At 51.5% G+C, this 21,323-nt stretch overlaps 1 protein-coding gene across 6 annotated transcripts in view; it reads right to left on the minus strand.

Annotated features, from left to right (window-relative positions):
- Positions 1 to 21,323, minus strand: part of sash1a (SAM and SH3 domain containing 1a) — a 291,932-nt gene that overhangs the window by 40,797 nt on the left and 229,812 nt on the right. For all 6 annotated transcript variants that reach the window (XM_035421918.1, XM_035421914.1, XM_035421913.1 and 3 more), the window contains exons 2-4: positions 18,682 to 18,810; positions 6,271 to 6,321; positions 6,017 to 6,066 (exon numbers count right to left, since the gene is read on the minus strand). In XM_035421918.1, coding sequence (XP_035277809.1) covers positions 6,017 to 6,066; positions 6,271 to 6,321; positions 18,682 to 18,810 — 230 coding nt within the window. The remainder of the gene's footprint in view (positions 1 to 6,016; positions 6,067 to 6,270; positions 6,322 to 18,681; positions 18,811 to 21,323) is intronic.

Consider the following 21,323-nt stretch of genomic DNA (forward strand, 5'->3'; position numbering starts at 1 on the left):
TTTTAAAAGTAATTCAAATACCATACGTCTCATTTAAGGAAGCGTGTTAACATTTAAACAGCTGCGGTATGTGAGGAATGGGGTCATGTAGACAGGCCAGCAGGCCTGTGTGAGTCACCTCTGCTCCAGTGGGACCTTGGGACCGGCCCGCCGGAGCAAGGGCCCGTTTGGGAAGGGACCCATTCCGGGGGACCCGGAAAACAGTAAGAGGCTGCCGGGGGTGTGACCCCTCATTGCCATCACTGTGGTGGTGGTGGTGGAGGCGGCTGTAGAAGAGGGGGCCTCCATCCAATTATCACATCACTGCGTTGCCATGACAGCAGCTCCTCAATCACCCCCCAAAAACACTCTGAGTGAAAAAAAATGCGGACCTGCTTTACCACCACTAATATTCTCCCCCCCCCCCACCCCCGCCATGCCAACTGTTAAGACTGCATAAATACAGAAACAACCCACAGAACACCCAAGCGCACACACACGCACACGCGCACACACACGCGCACACACGCACACACACTCATCCAAACTGCTTAGTTTAATCAAACCGCTGTGTGATAAGAGTCAGACGGTAATGTTCCAGAGAACGCTAACTTTGACAATAACGCAATTTTAATTACATCAGTAACGCCCTCGTCTGCCTGAGTATCCGTAAAGAAGGCAAGTTCAGCAACACACTAGGACAGAGCTGTGGATTTAATTAGCTTTTTTATAACTTTTATTGTCTTCTGTATTTGCTGCTGAAATTCCTTGAAAGAAGAGCGGAGTGAAGTTGTTTTGATCGAAATCAGGCGTGCAGGCGAGTGGGTGGGTGGTTGGGCAGGGGGAAGGGGGGGAGGGGGCGGTTGGGGGTTTGGGGGGGGTGACCGACAGGGTTTCTAGGACACAAGGGGGCGTTCGCTTGCCAATTTAAGCGCTGACAAGCCCCCCCCCCCCTCCCTCGAACGCGCACACAACACAAAGCCCTCTCTGTCAGTGGCCATCCTGTGGGTTTGGGGAATGAAGCCGCCTGCGTCCCCCCCCCCTCTCTCCACAGGTACAGAACCCACTAACTGGCCACTCCCCGCTCCCCTTACGCTCGTACGATGTACAGTGAGCGGAGTTCGCGACCTGACAACGGCGCCCCAATTACCGCCAAGCGGTTAGTCCAAGAAAACTTTTAGCTTCTCTCTTAAAAGTCATAAAAACCTTTTCTTCATACACTTCCTGATATCTGTGGAGAATGACTGTTCCTTATCAGGCCTCTGTATTCAAAGCAGAGTGTGTGTGTGTGTGTGTGGGTGTGTCTGTCTGTCTAAAGTTCACGCCATTGTCTGGCAGCTCTGTGTTTGTTTCACACACCGACACAGGGAGACACACACACACACACACACATCCTGAGTGAAAGAGCTAAATTACCCAACACTTCCAGGTAACATCAAACGAGGGGGCGGAATCTTCTGCCTCCTTGTACCATCGAAAAACGGTAACCATCAGCCCGGCACAACAGGACGGAAGCATGGCACAAAATCCAGCACCCCACCCCACTTTCCCAAAAAGCAGGAACCCAGCTCATGCCCACTTTCCCAAAAAGCAGGAACCCAGCTCATGCCCACTTTCCCAAAAAGCAGGAGCCCAGCTCACGCCACCTCCTGGAAGACGTGCTCCAGTCAGGACATCCGAAATGAAGTGACCCCCTCTCTCTGCTTCCTTTGGCTCTTCATGCTGCCGACAACGAGCTGTGCGTCTCTCTCTCTCTCTCTCTATCTATCCTGCTTGCTCGCTCACTCCCTCCCCCTCTCTTCGTCTCTCCTTCCCTCTCTATCCTGTTCCCTCTCTCTCTCTCCTTTACTCGATCCCACCCTCCATGCCTCCCTCCCTTCCTCTGTCTCTCATTCTCTCACGCTCACAAACTGTCATTCCCCCCTCTCTCTCTCCTTCCCCCTCTCTCACACCATTTCATGTGCAATGCCCATTTCTCTCACATTCTCACTCTCTCTCTCCCTCCCTCTCCCTCACACACTGTCTCTTGTATTCTCCTCATCTCTCTCTCTCATTCCGTCTCTCTCTCTCTCTCTGACAGTGGACCTCTCTCTCTCCAGAGCTTTATGTCGGATTTCCAAACCAGATGCATGCAACCACAAGCTAGCCCCCCCCCCCCCCCCCCCCCACCTCCCCCCTCCCCCCTCCCCCCACCTCCCAGTTCCTGTGTGAGAAATTAGAAGTGCTGATGGGTGGAGGGGGAGGAGGAGGGGGGGGGGCGGAGGGATCACACAGCACATGCTGCTTCTGGCATAAGAGCTTGGGGGATGGTGGGTGGAGGGGGAGGGGGGGAGAGGGGGGGTTGTTATGGTTTTGGTTCAGCACCTGGTGTGAGGATATCTGCCATGTCCTCAGAGGGCCCGTGAAAACAGGAGAGGGGGCAGGGGGGCAGCCCCCAAAGGAAGGACAGCAGGATGACCCCGCCCACGGTGGGTCAAGGTGGCTGCGGCTGAATTGGGGGGGGGGAGGGGGGAGAGAGATTTCCTCCCCCGAAACGCAAGTGAGCCAGCCCCCATTCACAGGGGCATTGAGGACACGCGCCTCAGAGTAGCTGCTCCCAAACTCACGAAATCCTACACCGCCCTACACCCCCCTAATGAGCCAATCTGTCAGAGGACACTCTGAGAGTCACCTCTTCCCCAAGATCCCGCACAAACGCAGGGGGGTCACAACGAGGGCCAGCCCGTTTCAGGACTCTGTGCCAAACTCCGCTCTTATGCCTTTAAGGCGTGAGATCACAGATATGTCATTAGAATGTTCTTAACTGAACATTCCAATGCTGATGCAACAATTGCTACTGGTGAATGAATGCCGTGGAGTTCAATGGAGTTCTAGAACACTGGCACAGAACTCTGAGAGAACATTCCAAAATACCTACAACACAAAGGGTTAATTACCTCAATCATACCTTGATCTCACATCTGTATAAGCACCACCCACAGCCGCAGACTGCAAGCGTATCCTAATGATTGTAACTGCGCTCAAGTACAGGAATGAACCAGTGTAGTCTATAGAGCTGTTAGGAAACTAAAACTAAAGGAACTGGTTTTAACAAAAAGCATCATGCAGACCAAGTTGTGCACCTCTGGCTTAACATGTTCAAATACAAGGTATGAATGTTCGTTTTAAATTGCAGTGTGTGTGACATGGACTTCCACAGGTGTGTCAGTAAGCTGCCTCAGCCCTTTGTATAGAATAAAGAGTGCGCGTTCTTCATAATGTTCAGGAAAGCACAATCTCTCAACAGACACGCCTTCCCTACTTAGGCGGGTGTGCCATATTCAGGGAACTAAAGCATACACTCCACGCCCTGTCCTCGGTCACCACTCGACACCTATTTGCCCTCACCAACACTGCATTCCAGCTTCTGGAAGGACCCAATCCTACCGGTTACGTTTCGGTGGAATTTGGGGTGTGCTGATGGTGAGCGGTGGCTTCCCCGTGTCGACAGCAACACGTGCATTTGCAGAAACTTCCGCAGAAAACCTGCAGGATCCGCACACTCCCGAGACACTCTCTGTGATCGGGGAATTCTCGACTCGGACATTCCCGATTAATTTGCGGATTTCCCCCGCGCTGAGATTTCGCGGCGTGTCCAGAGGCGTGCACCGGCCGTGTCCAGTAATTTCACGTCAAGCGGCCCGGACCAGAACACCTCCGTGCGCAGTTTCATGTCCGTTTCCGGCGCAGAACTGCGCTTTCTGACGTTGACGCGACGGCAGGAAACGCGTCTGTTTCTCACGCGGCGCGTGAGCCTGTTTGTTCTGTTCCTCGCTGAGTTCTACTCAGGCTCCAGAGCAGAGACCAGGAGGCCTCTCTCAGGTCAGCCCACAGGGCCCCCGGCCCCAAAGCGTCTGTGAGCTGCATGACCCCAGAGCCGGAACACAACATGGCCGCCGCAGCAGAAACGGATTAATTGCTCGCACGCTCACTTTTGGTGATGTGAGTCACACCACCTCACACCACAATGGATGCTTCTGTAAAAAAAAATATTTAAAAAAAGGGGGGGGGGGCTAATCTCGTTGGGACAGTGTGATTTCGCTGACCGCGGACAATGGTCAGATGTAGGTTACCGATTACCGAGCGGGGTCTTAATCTGCTCCTGCTGTAGAACTCTATGCCACCGCTGCGCCCACCCCCCCCCCCCCTTTCCTCAATCACTCAACTTTCTGTCATCAGCCCTGGAAGGCTGGCATTATCAGGGCTGGCCCGACTTCCTTCCAAACGAGGGGCAGCCGTGCAGGAATTCTGGGTAATTTCAGGCAGCCCATTGTCCCGCGGTGTGCGTCGATGACAGAGCGCGCGGTGCGGAATGCGTTTGAAGCTGGGTGTGCTCCTCACCCCCTCACCCCACCCCCCCCCCACCTCACACGCTCGCATGCCCTCCATGCTTACAGCTGATAAAGTACACGGTCTCTGTGTGAGCTCTTTGGTCCCCTGGAGTCAAAGCTTTTAACCCTTTGAAGAGCAGGTTTCAGAATGTTTTTGTTTTTTCAAATTCCAAGTCAGCGTTCTAGAACATTGGAATGTTCGGCCAAGAACATTATGATCACATATTTGTGATCTCACACATCTTAGGGTTAAATGCCATTTTATACAGATCCAAACATATGCACAGAAACGTGCGTATGAAATCTTCAACTAAGGTTGGATTTTTCCTGTTTGAAGGTATTAAAAATGAAAGCAACGGCTCGTCATAGCGCTTAATCATTTGGGTCAGGGTTTTGGGGAAGTGGCTCATGGAGAGGTGAGTAATCCCTGAACGGGTCCTCTCTGCTCAGACACGCACATTCCCCTCTCTCTCTCTCTCTCTCTCTCCCCGCTCCACCCGGCTCCCTAATCTCACGTTCCCCTCTCTGCTCCCCGCTCAGACACGCACATTCCCCTCTCTCCCCGCCCCACCCGGCTCCCTAATCTCACGTTCCCCTTTCTGCTCCCCGCTCGGACCCGCACGTCCCCCCCCCCCCCTCTCTCTCTCTCTCTCTCCGCCCCGCCCGGCTCCCTAATCTCACATTCCCCTCTCTGCTCCCCGCTCGGACCCGCACGTTCCCCCCCCTCTCTCTCTCTCTCTCTCTCTCTCCGCCCCGCCCGGCTCCCTAATCGCACGGCCCCATCTCTGGCGGGCCGGGGAGCACAATGGGCGGAAGGAAGGAAGCCGGGACCTGCCGAATCTCCTCTCGGCGCGGGTCGGCGGGAAGCGCGGAGCTGGGTATCCGCTGTCCCGCCGGCAGATGTGGCGGGCGGGGGCCCCGAGGGGGGGGGGGGGGCGGGGGGGGATGACCTGCGCTTTAGTCACGGTTCATCCGACAGGACAATAACGTGGGTTGAAATCCGGGGGCGGGGGGGGGGCAGGGCTTACGTGGGACGGAGCTCAGGGGTGAGAGGTGAAGGACGAGGGACAGGTTCGGAGGGGCTGACTCACGTCGGGGGGAAGGGGGGAGGGGGGGGGGACGTCCGGAGAAGAGTCTGTGACTGAAACACGTTTCCCCTTGTCTGGCCGAGCGGTCCCCACGAGGACAGATTACAAGAATCAAACGCACAACTGAAAACAGGTCACTCACGTAGAGAGGAAGCTAGCTTACTAACTGCTATGGCCTTCCACCCTGTTGTGTGCATCAGATTCAACGACTGATTCATTCGTTTTAGGACAACCGGACACCACAAGGTGACTCATTGACTCAACCTGAGTCACTGCTCGGACTGTGGCCCAGAAACGCCCCGATTACGACTTTGCCTCAAAAGTCACCGCGTTGATGCTCAAAAGCAGTGGTAACCAAACCTCCTCCTGAAGATGTACAGTCCCGTCGGTTTTCACTCGAACCCTAAAAAAGCGAAATCTCTAGAGATCTTGTTGAGCTGCTAATTCTAAGTGTCCCAAATTATGGTTGAAACCCTACAGGAGGGTAGATCTCCAGGAGCAGGGCTGGGTACCACTGCTCTAAAGGGACGGGGTCAGTCGGCGGCGGTACGGCGGCTAATAACGAAATGAGGGGCTTACTTCCTCTCGGCCTCCGGCGTGGACACCGCGCTGCTGAACCCCAGCGACTCCTGTGGACAAAAGAGGTACTGCGGTCAGTCTGCCACACTAGTGACCCTCCCCCTCCACACACAATCCCAGAATTCCCCAGCACGCCATTTGGCGCACAACTGACCCCCACGCCACCAGCCCCCCCCCCCCCACCACCCCACCACCACTAGTGACCCTCCCCCTCCACACACAATCCCAGAATTCCCCAGGCCGCCGTCGCTCACCTGAATCTCTGACCGCAGCTGCAGGGAGGTGAGGCTTGCATCAGCTTTTTCCTGAAAGAGAGAAACAGAGAGAGAGAGACAAAAAGAGGTTACAAAACACACCTTCGAAAAGACGGTTAGGAAAAACGGGCGAGGCGCGGTGCACGTGACCCCCGCACGTGCACCACGCCTCGGCCACGCCCGACGGCGCTCAAAACAATCCCTCCGGCGCTTGCCAGCCGCCACCAACCCGCCGGACCGGTTCTGCGAAAAACCGAAGTGCAGCAGCACAGGAATCTTACCCACGTCCGCAAACAATGGGTGACATCATTCCTCAGACGCTATAAATACTTTAAAATACGTGCCGGGGTGCGAACGCTCGGGCTGCGCTCAGGCGCCGCGTCGTTCGCGCGAGATTTAAGAGCGACCCCCGTGTTCACGATCCCGCCAAGGCCGCTCGACCGCCCCTAAGAGCGTCGGCAGAAGGAGCCGTCCCCGCCGTCTGTCAGAACACTGGCGTAATCGGAGGCTGCAGGAAGGCCTGGAACGCGTAACGAAACAGACCGAAGACAGCGGAGCGGCCTCCCCTTTTCCGCTTTAACGGGATCCAGGGCCTGCTTTTAGCATCTTCTCCTTCGGCGTTCCCGGCCTGAGACGTTTTCCAGGTTGTCGTTGCTTTTTACTGGTGGAGTCGGAATTCCGAGCTGGGAATTCCGGTTTGGGATCGGAGGCAGGGTGGGGGTGGGGGGACGGGGGGTGTTGAGGGAATAATTTGACGATTCATTTTGCAGCAGTTTATTCATGAGGTGCGTATTTTGCCATCTGTGCCATGGACTACAAGACCAACGAAGATCGACCGAATAGCACAGCCTGATTTAACGAAAGAAAGTTTGGCTGGAACACACTGAAATGTCCAGAGTGGTATTTAAATATGCTCATTACTATCTCCACCCTACAAAAACAACATGGACTTATGATTAAAGATTAGCATGCTAATATACAAAGCCTTTCCATGTATTAATTTCAGCAGCCTTGGAAATTATTTGAATGTTGACTGCTAATAAATCTTATGCATTTTTCCTGCTTATTAAACGCGCTGCTTATTAAAAACAGAGTAAATCCCTTTTATATTAATAAAGCTGGAAATAACCATGTGACATTTAGAAAGACTTGCATCACACAGTTATTTCCATTATTCCAACCTCGAATGGCAGTTTTGCTTTTAATTTACTTTTTTTAAGCCCCGATTTCATTCTCGCTGTGTGGAAATAGCAGACTCCAAAGGGAGTTTCTAGGCCAGTTTCGTTTCTGCAACCTCCTCCGTCGATTCAGAAGGCCACAGTGCAGTCAGCAGCTGCTTTTCCTCACACTGCAGCCCTGCTGCGCAGTCACTGCATCAGAGGCGTACGTGTACGCGCAGCCGGCAATAAGCCATCGCTCCATCACTCCAGCGCAATGACACTGTGACCGAAGTATGCTCCTGCTCTTAGCCCCTTCTGTACTTTTAATTATTGTTACACTCTTGTCTCGTTCCCCAATGTTTGTACATTTTGTTAGGTGTAAGTCTTGTTGGGTAACTTTGTGTTTCACGTCAGGGCCCCCTTGCAGAAGAGATTTCAATCTCAATGGAGGGGGTTTCGTGGTTAAGTAATGGTAAAAAAAAACAAAAAACGAAAAAAATAAAAAACAGGCATCCTCTCACTTGAGCGAATGGTGTTTATAAGACAGGGCTGCTAGCGACAGACAGCGCTGTGGTGCTCATAACAGGCCTGCTAGCTACGGCGTCAACAAGCTCCAGACCACGTCTATGTAGAACGGAACTCGTAGATCGCTGTGACCTGCCCTCTAACTAGCTGTCATCGACTCGAGAGACCGTAGGACGAGCCAGCCAGCAGCCCACGGGCCGCCGGTTTTGACACCGTAAAGGTTCTCGGACGACCGTTCTAACCACCGGCCCACAAGTTCCCATTTTACCTCTCAATATTACTGCAGACTCAATGCCCGACTTCCCAATACAGGAATAACCACAGAACGTCGGGTTTCAATTCTCTTACCGTCTCACCACATCTCCAGTAATTATTCGGATAGAATTTCCCATTCTCATCGAGCAAATGATTTTTTGCTTTCGGTTTTTGTGCATCAAATTTTGGCGGGCTTCAAAACAGCACACTTCAGCAAAACTATAAACGGACGTCTGCTTTCTTTTTTTAAATTATGCTGGAAATGTTCTTTCAGTGGGAAAAAATAGAAACCGTCTACTGTGGAGTTTCGAAATGCAGTTCCTCTTCTGTCTTTGCACAGCAAATCAAGCCTCAAGTGCCATTGACAGGCACTGATCACATGATGAGAACCATGCTTATCACAGGCCATAGAGAATTCAGAGTCTGGCCTGCAGGATGTTGGGAGTTTTAAACATGCTGGACGTATGAAGGGGGGGGGGGGGGGGCAAGGCAGGCACTGCTAAAAGACCACACCGAGGGCGAGTCTTGATCTTCCATAGCCGAGCGACCCCAAACGAGGGGGTGGGGGTGGGGGGGGGGGCAGCCAAGCCAGGGGGGTGGGAAAGTAAATAATTTCCCTCTGGAAGTGCAGAAAAAGACGCAAGGCCAGAGGAAGGGCTGGGCGTGAGACACATTAGAGCTGCCAAAACTGACCCAGAATCAGCTCAAGCCTTCAACACTAAACTGGCTTGGACCGGATCAGAGACTGGGTTCAGCTGAACACGGATCAGTGGAAGACAAGCTATAGTCGTCTCAACCCTGTTAGCGTTCACCTGCCTGACAGCTGAAGCCAAGCTGGAGCAGGGATTGGTTAGTGATTAGCTGTTAGGCCTGGGAAAGCCAACCCCCCCACTGCAGCGATGGGGACACTGTGCTATAGGAGATCACATCCCATACCGAGGTCCTGACCCACTTCCCTCTGCACTTGCAGAAAGGACTGGAGGGTTCCCTTGTGTCCTGGCAAAAATTCCTAAAATGGCCCCATCAATCTGGACATTTACAATCATCCCCAAGGGTGGCTAACCGGGGAAATAAATCCCCCTCGAACCCTCCTCGGCCGACGCGGGGGTGAACGCTCAGGTGCAAAACGGACGCAGTTTATCACCCCGCCGGGCGCCGTGCGCCATAATCACCCCATGATTCATTATCGCCATGGTTACTATCGACCGCAGAGCTGCCCGTTGCACACCCTGCCGCCACGGGGCGGGTGTAAGAATCCGAGCGTGTCAGCGTTTCCATGGCAGCTGTCTGCATTTGGGGGGGGGGGGGGTGGGGGGGGGGGGCGGGGGGGGGGGTGTGAACTGCTTTAGTGGTTTTAGTTTACCTCACGCAAAGGGGCGAAGGGCTCATCATCCTCATCCTCCCCGCCGCACGAGATCGCGGGCGTGCGAGGCTTAGCGTGTCACCGATTAGCGTGAACCGCGCGTCCGCGACCGCACGCCTCCACTTCGGCCTCCATTCGCACGTCGAAAATCATTTTTTTAAAACCCGAGTCAGGCCACACGCCCGTCGCCGTGACGACAGGCTGAACGCACGAGCGCTCGCGACACGGCGGCCATCAGAGAGCGTACAGCGCCTGCGCTCCTGCACTGGGCCTGAGCTGAGCGGTCTGTACGCATCTGCGCATCTTGGAAAAGTCCGGAAGAGTTTGGGAAAGAGTTTTTTTCTTTTTTTTTTTTTTTTACAGCAGTATATCAGAGGCTGTCGCTGAACAGAACATCCATCCAAGGGAATTAGGAGATTCCCAGAAAAAAGTCCCCAAAAAACACAAATTTAACAAAAAATAAATAAATAAAAAAAAACAGAAAGAAAACCAACCGAAAGCAGGCCCAGATTTTATCTCAGAGCCTTAAAGGCATGATGGTTTATCCGAGCCACCGCACGACGGGCATGATAAGCACCCTTTCATCTGAAGGGAAAGTAGGGCCTCTGAACGCTGGGGATGCATCATTAGGACCCGATACGTGCCGTCAGGTAGAAAACGAATTTCAGATCAAGGTGCGGGCGTCCTTTGATTTGCCCGTCCTCTGATCTCGCCTGAAGCTCCGCTGCCTGTTTTTCTGTGATACTTTATCTAGGTTTGCTACCAAAACCCCCACCGGCATCGAGCCTGGACAACAGAGCAGAGCGCCCCCTGTTGCACGGCAGGGGTACTGCGCTCTCTCGCTCTCTCTCTCTCTTTCTCCGAGCATCGCTAATGCTTCCCGCGTTCCTCTGCTGCAGAGAACAAAGCCTTCATCTGTCCATCCTCTGTCTCCACGGTATCCAGCGCTCACAAACAGAGAGATGTTAAAAAAAGAATGTGTTCTTTTTACTCATTTTCTTAAAAGAAATGTACCAAGCCCCCCCCCCCTCTCCCCCCCCCCCCCCCCCCCCCACCCCCCCCCTCCAAAAAAAGATGTTGGCACGCGAGCTTCAATAACCCACCACAGATTCAGAAACGGTCATTTCAGCCAGAATGACCAGCGAAGCTGAGCGTGCGAGACGGCGAGAAGTTGGACTGGCGTCGGTTGGAAAATATAAAGGCTTCTGCTGTCCGAAATCTTAGAGAGAGAGAGAGAGAGAGAGAGAGAGAGGGAGGGAGACTCCCCGTCGGCACGGAAGCAGGATCACAAAGGCAGCAGGCCGCGAGGCCTTCGCGGTGAGCTTCTGAGCCAATGAAGCGCTCCGAGGCCGGCCCCGCGGCGTTCCGACCGAGCGTCTGCAGTCCGGTCGCGGCTCGCGCGTGACTTCCACGCTCACCCACCCTCCAGCGCTCGTTATGGAATTAAGACGCATTCCTCCGAAAAGGGAAAAGAGAAGAAAGAAGAAAGAAGAAGAGCAACGAACGTTTCAGCTAATGAGGATCACGATGTGTCGTTCCCAGAGAGAGAGAGAGAGAGAGAGAGAGAGAGAGAGGAAGAGAGCGTGTGAGAGAGAGGAGAGAGGAAGAGAGCGTGTGAGAGAGAGGAGAGAGTGAGAGAGAGAGAGCGAGTGAGAGAGAGAGAGAGAGAGGAGAGAGAGCGTGTGAGAGAGGAGAGACACAGAGAGGAGAGAGTGAGAGAGAGAGAGGAGAGAGAGCGTGTGAGAGAGGAGAGACACAGAGGAGGGAGTGAGAGAGAGAGAGCGTATGAGAGAGGAGAGACACAGAGAGGAGAGAGTGAGAGAGAGAGAGCGTGTGAGAGAGGAGAGACACAGAGAGGAGAGAGTGAGAGAGAGAGAGCGTGTGAGAGAGAGGAGAGACACAGAGAGGAGAGAGTGAGAGAGAGAGGAGAGATACACAGTGAAAGAGGGAAAGAGAGAGTGAGCTATAAAGAAAGAGAGAGAGAAGAGAGGAGAGAATGAGAGAGATAGGGATACAGAGGGAGAGAGTGCTTGAATTTGAATTTGATACAGAGTGAGGGAGAGAGTAAGAGAGAGAGGGAGAGTGGGAGAGAGAGGGATACAGAGTGAGAGATACAGAGAGAGGGGAGAGAAAAAGAGAGAGAGAGCGAGTGAGAGAGAGGGATACAGAGTGAAAGAGGGAGAGAAAGAGTGTGCGAAAGAGAGAGAGAGAGAGAGAGAGAGATAGAGAGAGAGAGAGAGTGTTTATCTCTCATCAGATGGCGAGCACATGGCCGGCTCTTCAGCGGACTCTGCAGTCTGGAGCAGAATGAAAGGCGGGTGTGAACTGGGCCCGGCTCCCTGCCCACAGCGTTCTGCCATAAAATCACCCGACGCAACCCTCAGAAACACCGCTTCTTTAGAAGAACAACAAGCGAGGGGGAAAAAAAGAGGACGATAAAAAGCCCAAATTCAACATTTACGTACCAGCCATAAATACCCACAATGGGAGTGGAAGGGTTGGAAGAAGGGAAGGAGAAAAAAAGAAAAGAGAAGCTGGCAGTTCTGCTTAAACATTCAGCACAAAATGGAAGCGTTCACCGCACGGGAACGTGGACCGGAACTTTCCACAGACTCTAAATAAACAAGCGTGGGGCGAGCGAGCGAGCGAGCGAGCGAACGAGCGCTGGCCTAGCCTGCATGGAAAATAAGAGCGGAGAGAGAGAGAGAGAGAGAGAGAAACTGCAAAGCCTGAAGACTGGGGTGATGGGGGGGAAGGGATGGGGGGGGGAGGGCAGCGGCATCGTTTTTTGGGGGGGAATCGGGCCACGCCTTTGAAGCGGGCCGCTGATTGGAAGAGCAGGAGGAAGGCCGCGATTCGTTGGGTCCTCTTGGGTGCGGACGTGTGACACAGAGGGGCTGACCGATTCTGCATCTGAACCAGGAAGTGTGGGGGGAGTGAGAGAGGGAATGAGAGAATGACAGAGACGGGGGGGGGGGGGAGAGAGGGAGGGGGGCAAGATAGAGGGAGAGTGCAGGTAGGGAGGGAGAAATAGTAAGGGAGAGGGAGTAAGAGAAAGAGAGAATGAGAGATAGAGAAGGAATGAGATAGGAAGGGGAACAAGTGACTGGGTGAGTGAAGGTTAGGAAAGAGGAAGAGAGAGAGAGAGAACGATGGAATGAGAGTGAGAGAGAGAGAGAGAGAGAGAGAGAGAGCAGCCTGCAGGACTGGCCCTTCCTGACTGGTGCGGTGGGCGAGCGGGTGACACAGGGCTGGGTTTCCTCTTCATCTCAACCGTCAGGAACGGCCGGTCCTGCCAGCTACCGCCGCGATGCCGGAGACGCGCCATGGCAACGTGGAAGCCATTACCATCTCGACCGACTGGCTTTCCAGAAAGGCCAGGCCTGTGTGTGTGTGAGTGTGTGTGTGAGCATGAGTGTGTGTGTGTGTGTGTGTGTCTGTGTGCGAGAGTGTGTGTTTGTGAGTGTGTGCGAGTGTGTGTGTGTGTGTGAGTGTGTGTGAGTGTGTGTGTGTGTCTGTGTGCGAGAGTGTGTGTTTGTGTGTGTGTGAGAGAGTGTGTGTGAGTGACTGAGTGTGTGTGTGTGTGTGTGTGTGAGTGACTGAGTGTGTGTGTGCGTGTGTTTGTATGAATCAGTCAGCCTCCCTGACGAGCTTCGATTCCCTCACCCCGTCCAAACCGTTTGCCCCACACGCTCCCAGCCGAACGCTTGCGCGTGGGGCCCGTCGCCTGAGGAGGCAGCGGTCCGAGTGCGCTACGCACGCCGCCCACGCAAGTCCCCGAAATCGCAGCTGCGTCCCGCCGTGATCCGTACGACCTCTCGACCGACAAGAGGCCCGGAGGAGAGGCGACCGGGGGGAATTCTTCCAAGGCTCAGCGTGCAGAAACTCACCCGCACAAAAAAAAAAACTGACCCACTTAATCATTTTTTTTTTTTAAATGTCGCCAAAAAAAACGGCATTCCGATCGCTAAGCAGGCACACGGAGCAAGTCTGAACTCGACTTCTGAACTGAAATGAGGTCGAACAAGTGTGAAGAAGGTGCACGCGCGGCATTAGCATAAAGAAATAAACAGCGCTTGGCAGCATAGCCTGAATAGAGAGATTCTCTTTGATACGAACTGTTAATCATTTTAACAACACAAAGCGTTATGTTTTGAAGTGCATGCCAACTGTACCTGTCAATACAAAAAAAAATAATAATTAGCATGCCATGTCCTCTTAGAAACAATCTGTTCCAAGATTCGGGAGGGAAAACAAATCACATTTTTTAAAAACATTTTTTGGTGAAATGATTGAAACGAATGAAAATAAACCTCTATTGAAAAACGAATAAGCGAATATAGACATGGACTTCATGAAAAAAACTTTCGTGCATGGGTTCATGTCAATATTTTAGTGAAATAACATTATTATAATAAAGTATGTATAAAGTAAGTATATTTCAGAGAAATACTACAATTCTCCATGTGTTTTTAAAACATGCGATACATTCTCCTGACCACAATTCAGTAGGATGAATCCCACAGACGTGTCATTTGCATAAGCATCGGCTACCATGCACAGTGCAAACGTTTCCTTCGGTTTAATACTGAAACGAAATGCTGAACCAAATCATTTCCATCATAATCTGACAGAAAAACATGTTCAAAATATTTTCAAATGTGGGGAGAAAAATACAAGATGACATCTCTTTTTTTTGGCTGTTGCTGGTCGAGTTCCCTTCGATTCTCTGGAAAATTGACTCAGTTCTGGAGAAACTAATCCTCCTGCTACTCATCACATAAACACATGTGCATGTGTCTGTTTTCATCTTCAGAGAACCCAAGCTGCCAGCGCCCTGTCTCGCAAAGCCTGCAGAGCACTGAGCCATAATCACGGCTAGGTTTCTCACTAAATCTTAAAAATCAGATTATCAACTCAGCAAGTGCTGCTTCCATTCCACCGTGAGCATGCCACATCTGATCGAAGGAGGGCCGGACGCGTGTTATTCTGCAAAACAATTCTACCGTGAGCAGCGCTGACGGAGTCCGCTCTTGTCAAACACAACCAGATTGTCTTGTCTACATCTCAGACCTCACGTCATCATTTTTTAAACCTGACCAGCGTCTGACCTGGTCTTTTAAGGTTCTAAAACCAAAGATGGTGACGGTCTGTTGAGCGTATTCAAATTCTTCAACTGCCACTTGCTGAATGGAGATCGGCAAGCACTGCCGCTCATGGGAGTTGTAGTCCTGCTCAGTTTATTAAATCCCACACTGGTGGAAAGTGGACACGGTCTTCTTTGGGGTGCAGTGCAGCGGGAGGACTTCAATTTACTAGCTGGAGCAAATGTTCAAGCTGGAGCAACCCTCTGCAGCGTAGAGTCAACCCCCTCCCCTTACTGGCCCCCCACCCCCTCTTCAGGCATTCTCCTGTGGGGCGGGGTGGGGGGGGGGGGGTGTTGACTTAACCCCTTGTCTGCCCTTACAGTTGTTGAAACAAACAAGGACAAAGAAAATAACTAAGCAAACAGAGCACAGGAAACAGGCTCTGTGACAACCATCGCAGTGACTTCCCAAACAGTTTGGTCGCACTTGAGTGGTCAATAATAAACGAAAACCGCAAGAGAAGGGGAAAAAAAGCAGTAAGCATTAACCAGAGTGAGCCACTAAAAGTCATTAACTACACTGCAAAAGAAAAACAGATCTGCAAAGAGTCTGGGGAAGTTTAAAAAAAAAAAAATAATAACCTAAACCGGATTTTTGTTCAGCCCAAACATGCATTTAGAGATTTAGAGGTTTCTCCACATCAAATGCATCTAAGGCAGAAAGATATTTCTCACATTGAAAAATAGTAACAGCCAATCCTATGCCCAGAAATACTCTGTTCTGGTTGGGACTCTCTGAGTCCCAAACCAGCATCACACTACCGCTGAAGCAGCTTTCCTGCTGGACCACACAGAGCCCTCGCCACGGATACCACAGCACAAATATGCGCAGCCCGGCCAACGGGCCGACACCAACCACGACAGGGTTCGATTAGGCCCCGCCCCTTTTCCAGCAGCGCCAACGGCAACTGACCCCGTGTCTGAATCACGCGGACCGCGACCTCCCCCTCTCCGGTGAAAGGACGGAAGGGCTTCCGCGGGCATGACCCGCGACCTCCGCCACTGGGTCACATGCCTCAGGGTCAGAGGTCGCCCCGGGAGCTACTGTGACCTCATTGCTGATAGGAGGGGACCTACGTGTGTGGCAGCGAGCCAGGAAAGAGAAGTGTAAGGGAGGACAGTTAACTCCATAATGGCACCCCACCACCCGCCACTCAAACCTCGCCCTTATTAATTGGTCTTTTAGCATAATTACATTTGGATATTCTCAACGGAACATTCTAACGCTGATGTAACAATCACTACTGGTAACTGAAGGCAGCGGAGTTCTAGAACACTGACTTAGAATTTAAAAACATTCCAAAAAACCTGCTCTTCAAAGGGTTAACTGGAGCCTGAAACGCTTAACACACCATACTGCTAATGCCTCCATCTTCCTTCCTTCCTTCCTTCCTTCTTCCCCCAACGCCCAACTGTGTCGCCGAACGCGTCGCTCATCTGCTAGCTGGAGCGATGAGCCCGGACACGCTCAGGTTGGCCCCCGCGAGGCGAAAAAAACGGGTCTAAACCATCACAGTTATGCCGCTCCGCAGCATGCGGGGATTATCCCTAATGCGACGGTGCGACCGCAAAAAAATAAAAATAAAAACACGCCATTTACAGCGTGCCATTCAAACGACGGCGTACGTCCCGTAGCCGAAGCTCAGAGCGCAGTTACATTACCGCACAGCCGAGCCGTGCGTCTCCGCTCTGTACGAATCCTTCTCAGGCCTTACTTTTATTTATTTATTTATTTATTTTGGCATGATTGCACACTTCTTGTGTCATTTTGTTCCCAATCAGCGTGTGCAATAGAAACAACTTTAATGGGGCCTCTCTATTGAAAGAGCAAGCAGGCATTCACATGCAAGCAGGTCTGAAGATCGACAGACCCGCGGTGAGACTCCAAGGCTTAAATGAGTTAAATCGAGGAGGCGTTTCTCATTTCTACGCTCGCGAATGCACATAATCGTTTAAAAAACCCGCGCAGAAATCCTCAAGCGGAACGAAGGTTTGTGTTCGTGGCTTTCATATTCGCTTCCGTCCGCATCCCCCGCCGAGCTGCGAGGGCTGCGCACACACCACCCCCCCGAACACGAGGCCCTTCCTGTTTCTCTGTCGAGCTGCGAGGCAGCGGCGGCGGCGGCAGCTGTCTCTTCTGGTGTCACATGTGCACTTCAGGTTTTTCCACAAAAATTTCCTTGATCCAAGATCAGATCAAAATAAATAAATAAATAAATAAATAAAAGCTCCATAAATTCTATGAATTCTTGGAATGCTGCCTCCTTTTCCGGCTCCAATTCTCTCATGTTACGGAGCCGGCCAGAAGATGGATATTTCAAACACACAAATACATTCCATTATTATTAAGTCAGACTATTAAACACATAAGTATTAGGGCAGCTAGGTCCTCTTTGAAACCTTCGGAAGACTAATCTTTTGCTTGCGTGAAAAATAAATCAGATAAAGCGTGGAAAAACAGTGAACGGTTTTCATCAGAAGTAAGTAGACTGTTAAAATTGTGAACTTTCCGAAGGGTTTTCCCCCCAATTTGCAATTTACAGAAACACATGAGAAACGTGCAGTTCTTCCTAGTAAGGCCTTGCAGCTGAAGGGTTAGCACTAAGAGAGGTGGATGAGTGTGACTTTATAAAGGCAGGGCTCTGGCACAAACAGGAGGCATCACCCTGGTATGAAGGAGTTCGCACGTGGATGCTGCACTGGGGCTTCAAGGCTTCCGCAGGCTGGAAGACGCCTGCTTCTCATTAGGAACACAGACAGAAGGGAACCGTTCTGCTTAACCCTTAGAAGAGTACGTTCGTTTGGAACTTTCCAAACGGTCTTAAAAGTCAGTCGCTCTAAATTACCAGTAGCGATTTTTTTACATCAGCGTTAGGAATGTTCAGTCAACCCTTTGAAGAGTAAGCTTCTTTTTTTTTTTTAAACTGTTTTTTTTACCCCAAAATTCTAAGTCAGTGTTCTAGAACTCCATTGCTTTCAATTATTATCAGGAGTGATTGTTACATCAGCATTAGAATGTTCAGTGAAAAACATTCTAATCGGTTAGAATGAACTGGCACCTTAGCGGGTTAAGAACATTCTAATCACATATTTGCGACCTTAAAGGGTAATGATGAGCACATTCAAGGGCCAGATTAGCTAAATCTTTTACCATGTGCAAAAGATATCAGCCCCAGCAAAACAAAAAACCAAAACCAAAACCAAAAACTTTTTGTTCCACTGATTTAATTTGCCCAGATAGTGGCTTGCGTGTACAAGAACCATTTGCGCATACCAAAAAGCTTCAGTAAGCCTGGACTTGTTTTTTAGGAGTTTTTCTCTCATCATCAGAACAACCCATTGTGTGTTTTCAAGCACTCCCAAATAAAACCACCATTTCAACAGGCTGCACAAATGCTCTGTGCAGCATACTGAACGCAGATGAAAAAGGAATTAATTTCCCACCCACCCCCTCCTTCCGGCTGTGCGGGTGGAAGGAGGAGCTCTCCTTACATACCCACTGCATTCTCTCATAACTCTCCTGGTTACTCGGCAACCCTTGGTGCCCCACTACCCTACATCCCGCCTGAAACCCCCCGGAATACCAATGCTCTGTTTTTCCTGTGAGAGAGATGGGTGGCTGGGTGGGTGGGTGGGTGGGGGGGGGGGGTAAATCTCCTTTAGAAAGCGGCCGCATGCGAAATCCCAGCAAAGCCATGTATGTTCTGAGAGATCCTGGTCCAGATCTTCGAAACAGCACATGATGCATGGAAGGAAAAGGCTTCGGAAGAGGATAGAGGAACCAACCAAAACATCTTTGTGCATTTCTGTACGTACGTATTCATGTGCAAAACAGTCTCCACAAAGGACCTATGTGAGTCCACACGTCAGTTCCAGAGCAAGGGGGAGGGGCATGTGAGTTATGGGAGGGGCCTATAGGGGGGATGTGGGAGGGGCCTGTTAGGGGTTGGGGCGGGACTTACCGTGTCCATGTCCTGAGACACCCTGCGCTTGCGAAGCTCCTCCATCCTGTCGCTGACGTCGCTGAAGCAGGTGTTGTAATACTCTGAGTACTCCTGGGCCAGGTCATCAATGTTGCCCAGAGAACCATCCTGTGGGAGAGAGAGACACAGAGAAGACATTACATTACATCACATTGCAGGCTAATTTTCTTATTCAGAGCGACTTACACAACTTTTTTACATAGCATTTTACATTGTATCCAATTATACAGCTGGATATATACTGAAGCAACGCAGGTTAAGTACCATTGCTCAAGGGCACAATGGCAGTGTCCTACTGGGGAATCAAACCTGTGACCTTTAGGTTACAAGACCCAACTCCTTCCCCATTATACCACACTGCCGCCCCGAGAGCTGGAACGGGGGGGGAGGGGGGAGGGAGAACCCGGATCAACTCACAGCGCTGCCGCCGTCGCCGCCGCCGCCGCCGTAAAAGGCAGAGGGACCCGCCAAGTCAGAGCCGGCACAGTCGTTAACAAACCCGTTTTCACATCTGATGGGAGACCTGGCTGCGGTTCAGCAAATAAATAAGACCCGGCGACACGAGGCTTCGATTAGCGGTGACCAGGAGGCGCCTTGCTGCGCGTGTGCGCCTTTAATCGCACAGACGCAACGTTCAAAAAAAACAATAAAAAAACAATAATTAAATAATAATAATAAATGAACGGCCGTCTCAGAATTCCACGGTACATCAGCAGCCCAGTGAGGTTTTTTAATAACACACACACACACACACACGCGCACGTGCACGCACGCACGCACGCACGCACACACGCGCGGCCTTCAGACTAAACACACGAGGGCGAGGGCGCACGTCGCTGGCGTGGCGGGCGGGCGGACAGCGAGGTTGGCGCGAGCGCCGCATCTGGGGCGCTGTGGGTGACTGCTCGTCCGTGGCCTCCACACAACATTAAGTTCTCTCCTGCTGTAGCTTCAGAAGGGGGGGGGGGGGGGGGGGGGGCAGGGGCAGGGGCAGGGGCGATCCAGCTACATCTCTAGGCAGGATGGCGGGGGTGGGGGGGGATTCAGCTGCATCTCTGGATTCTGAGCCAGGGTGGAGCAGGTTGGTTGGGCACAGCAAAGATCACACACCAACAGTCAAAAAAATCCTACTTTTTTTTTTCTCGGTGTCCTGAGAAAGAACATTCCGGAACGTTGTTTTTCGGTCCAAAGGGCAGGCTTACGCCAGAGTTCCTGCCATTGTGCTACTCGAAGGAACCCTGGTTCCTCAAGAACTTAAAGGTCACATAAGAAGTGGTCTTGGTTAAGTTAGAGCACACACACCTATACACACACACACACACACACACACACACACACATACACACACATATGCACGCACATGCACGCACACACACATACACACACACACACATATATATGCACGCACATGCACGCAAGCACACGCACACATACACACACACACACACACACACACACACACACACACACACACACACACACACACACACACACACACACACATGCACGCACACGCACGCACACGCACGCACACACACCAATCAAATGGATCAGACAGGAGAAGAATGCTTAATATTTCACCCTCCAAAGTCTGCAGACTCATCTGTTCCTGCAGATGACCATTGATTAAGTTCTATTTCTGCAGCTATGACTGTGACCCTCACACCAGTGGTGATTTAAAGTCTACTGCGGTCTCCTCCTCCGCCTCCTCATCCTCCTCCTCCTCAGCACTGAGCTCATGCATGACCAGACAGCACAAATCCTCTCTCGCAGAAGCCTGCAAAAACCCCACCCCTCTCTCCCAAATCCTGTCTCTCTCCCTAACCCCATAATCGACTGATGGCAACAAAAAAAAAAGCACAAACATGAAAACCTAAAAATTCACTCATTTATGTTAGATTAGTCTTAAGAGAGTGGTGAGTCTGCCAAGCGTTTGTCATCAATACATTACAGGCATTTAGCAGACGCTCTTATCCAGAGCGACTTACACAACTTTTTTACATAGCATTTTACATTGTATCCATTTATACAGCTGGATATATACTGAAGCAAGTACCTTGCTCAAGGGTACAACGGCAGTGTCCTTACCCGGGAATTGAACCTGCGACCTTTTGGTTACAAGCCCAGTTCCTTACCCACTGTGCTACACTCCATCCTCATCATTAATGTAAAAGGCTGGAGTCAAAAAGTCATTCTGTTTTGCTTCCCAGATGCATACTTGACCCACATCACTGACACCAGAAGCCTACTCAGAGGTGAAAAAAACCTCACAAATGTTCAAAGTTTTGGGATTTCTGAAATTCCCCCGATGCACATTACCAAGGTCACGCGGGTGAATTGTTTTTGCACATTCCTGATTCGGTTTGGGAAAACCTAAAAGATCCCAATGGAGGGGGGGGGGGGGGTGTACAGATGACCTCGGTCGAGAGCTGGACCCATTGGCTTCAGCATCCTGCCCACCTCACCCGCTGAGCCCCCCCCCCCCCCCCGCCCCCCCCCCACCCCACAGCACTCGTTGTCATAACGACCAGAGGAATATTCCTGAGGAACGCATTCAATTCTCAGTCATGACTATACCCTTTTTGTGCTGTACTGAATATTTCTCTATGCATTTTCACACA

The sequence above is a fragment of the Anguilla anguilla genome, chromosome 6 (assembly GCF_013347855.1).
Source record: "Anguilla anguilla isolate fAngAng1 chromosome 6, fAngAng1.pri, whole genome shotgun sequence".
In the NCBI taxonomy this organism is placed as follows: domain Eukaryota; kingdom Metazoa; phylum Chordata; class Actinopteri; order Anguilliformes; family Anguillidae; genus Anguilla; species Anguilla anguilla.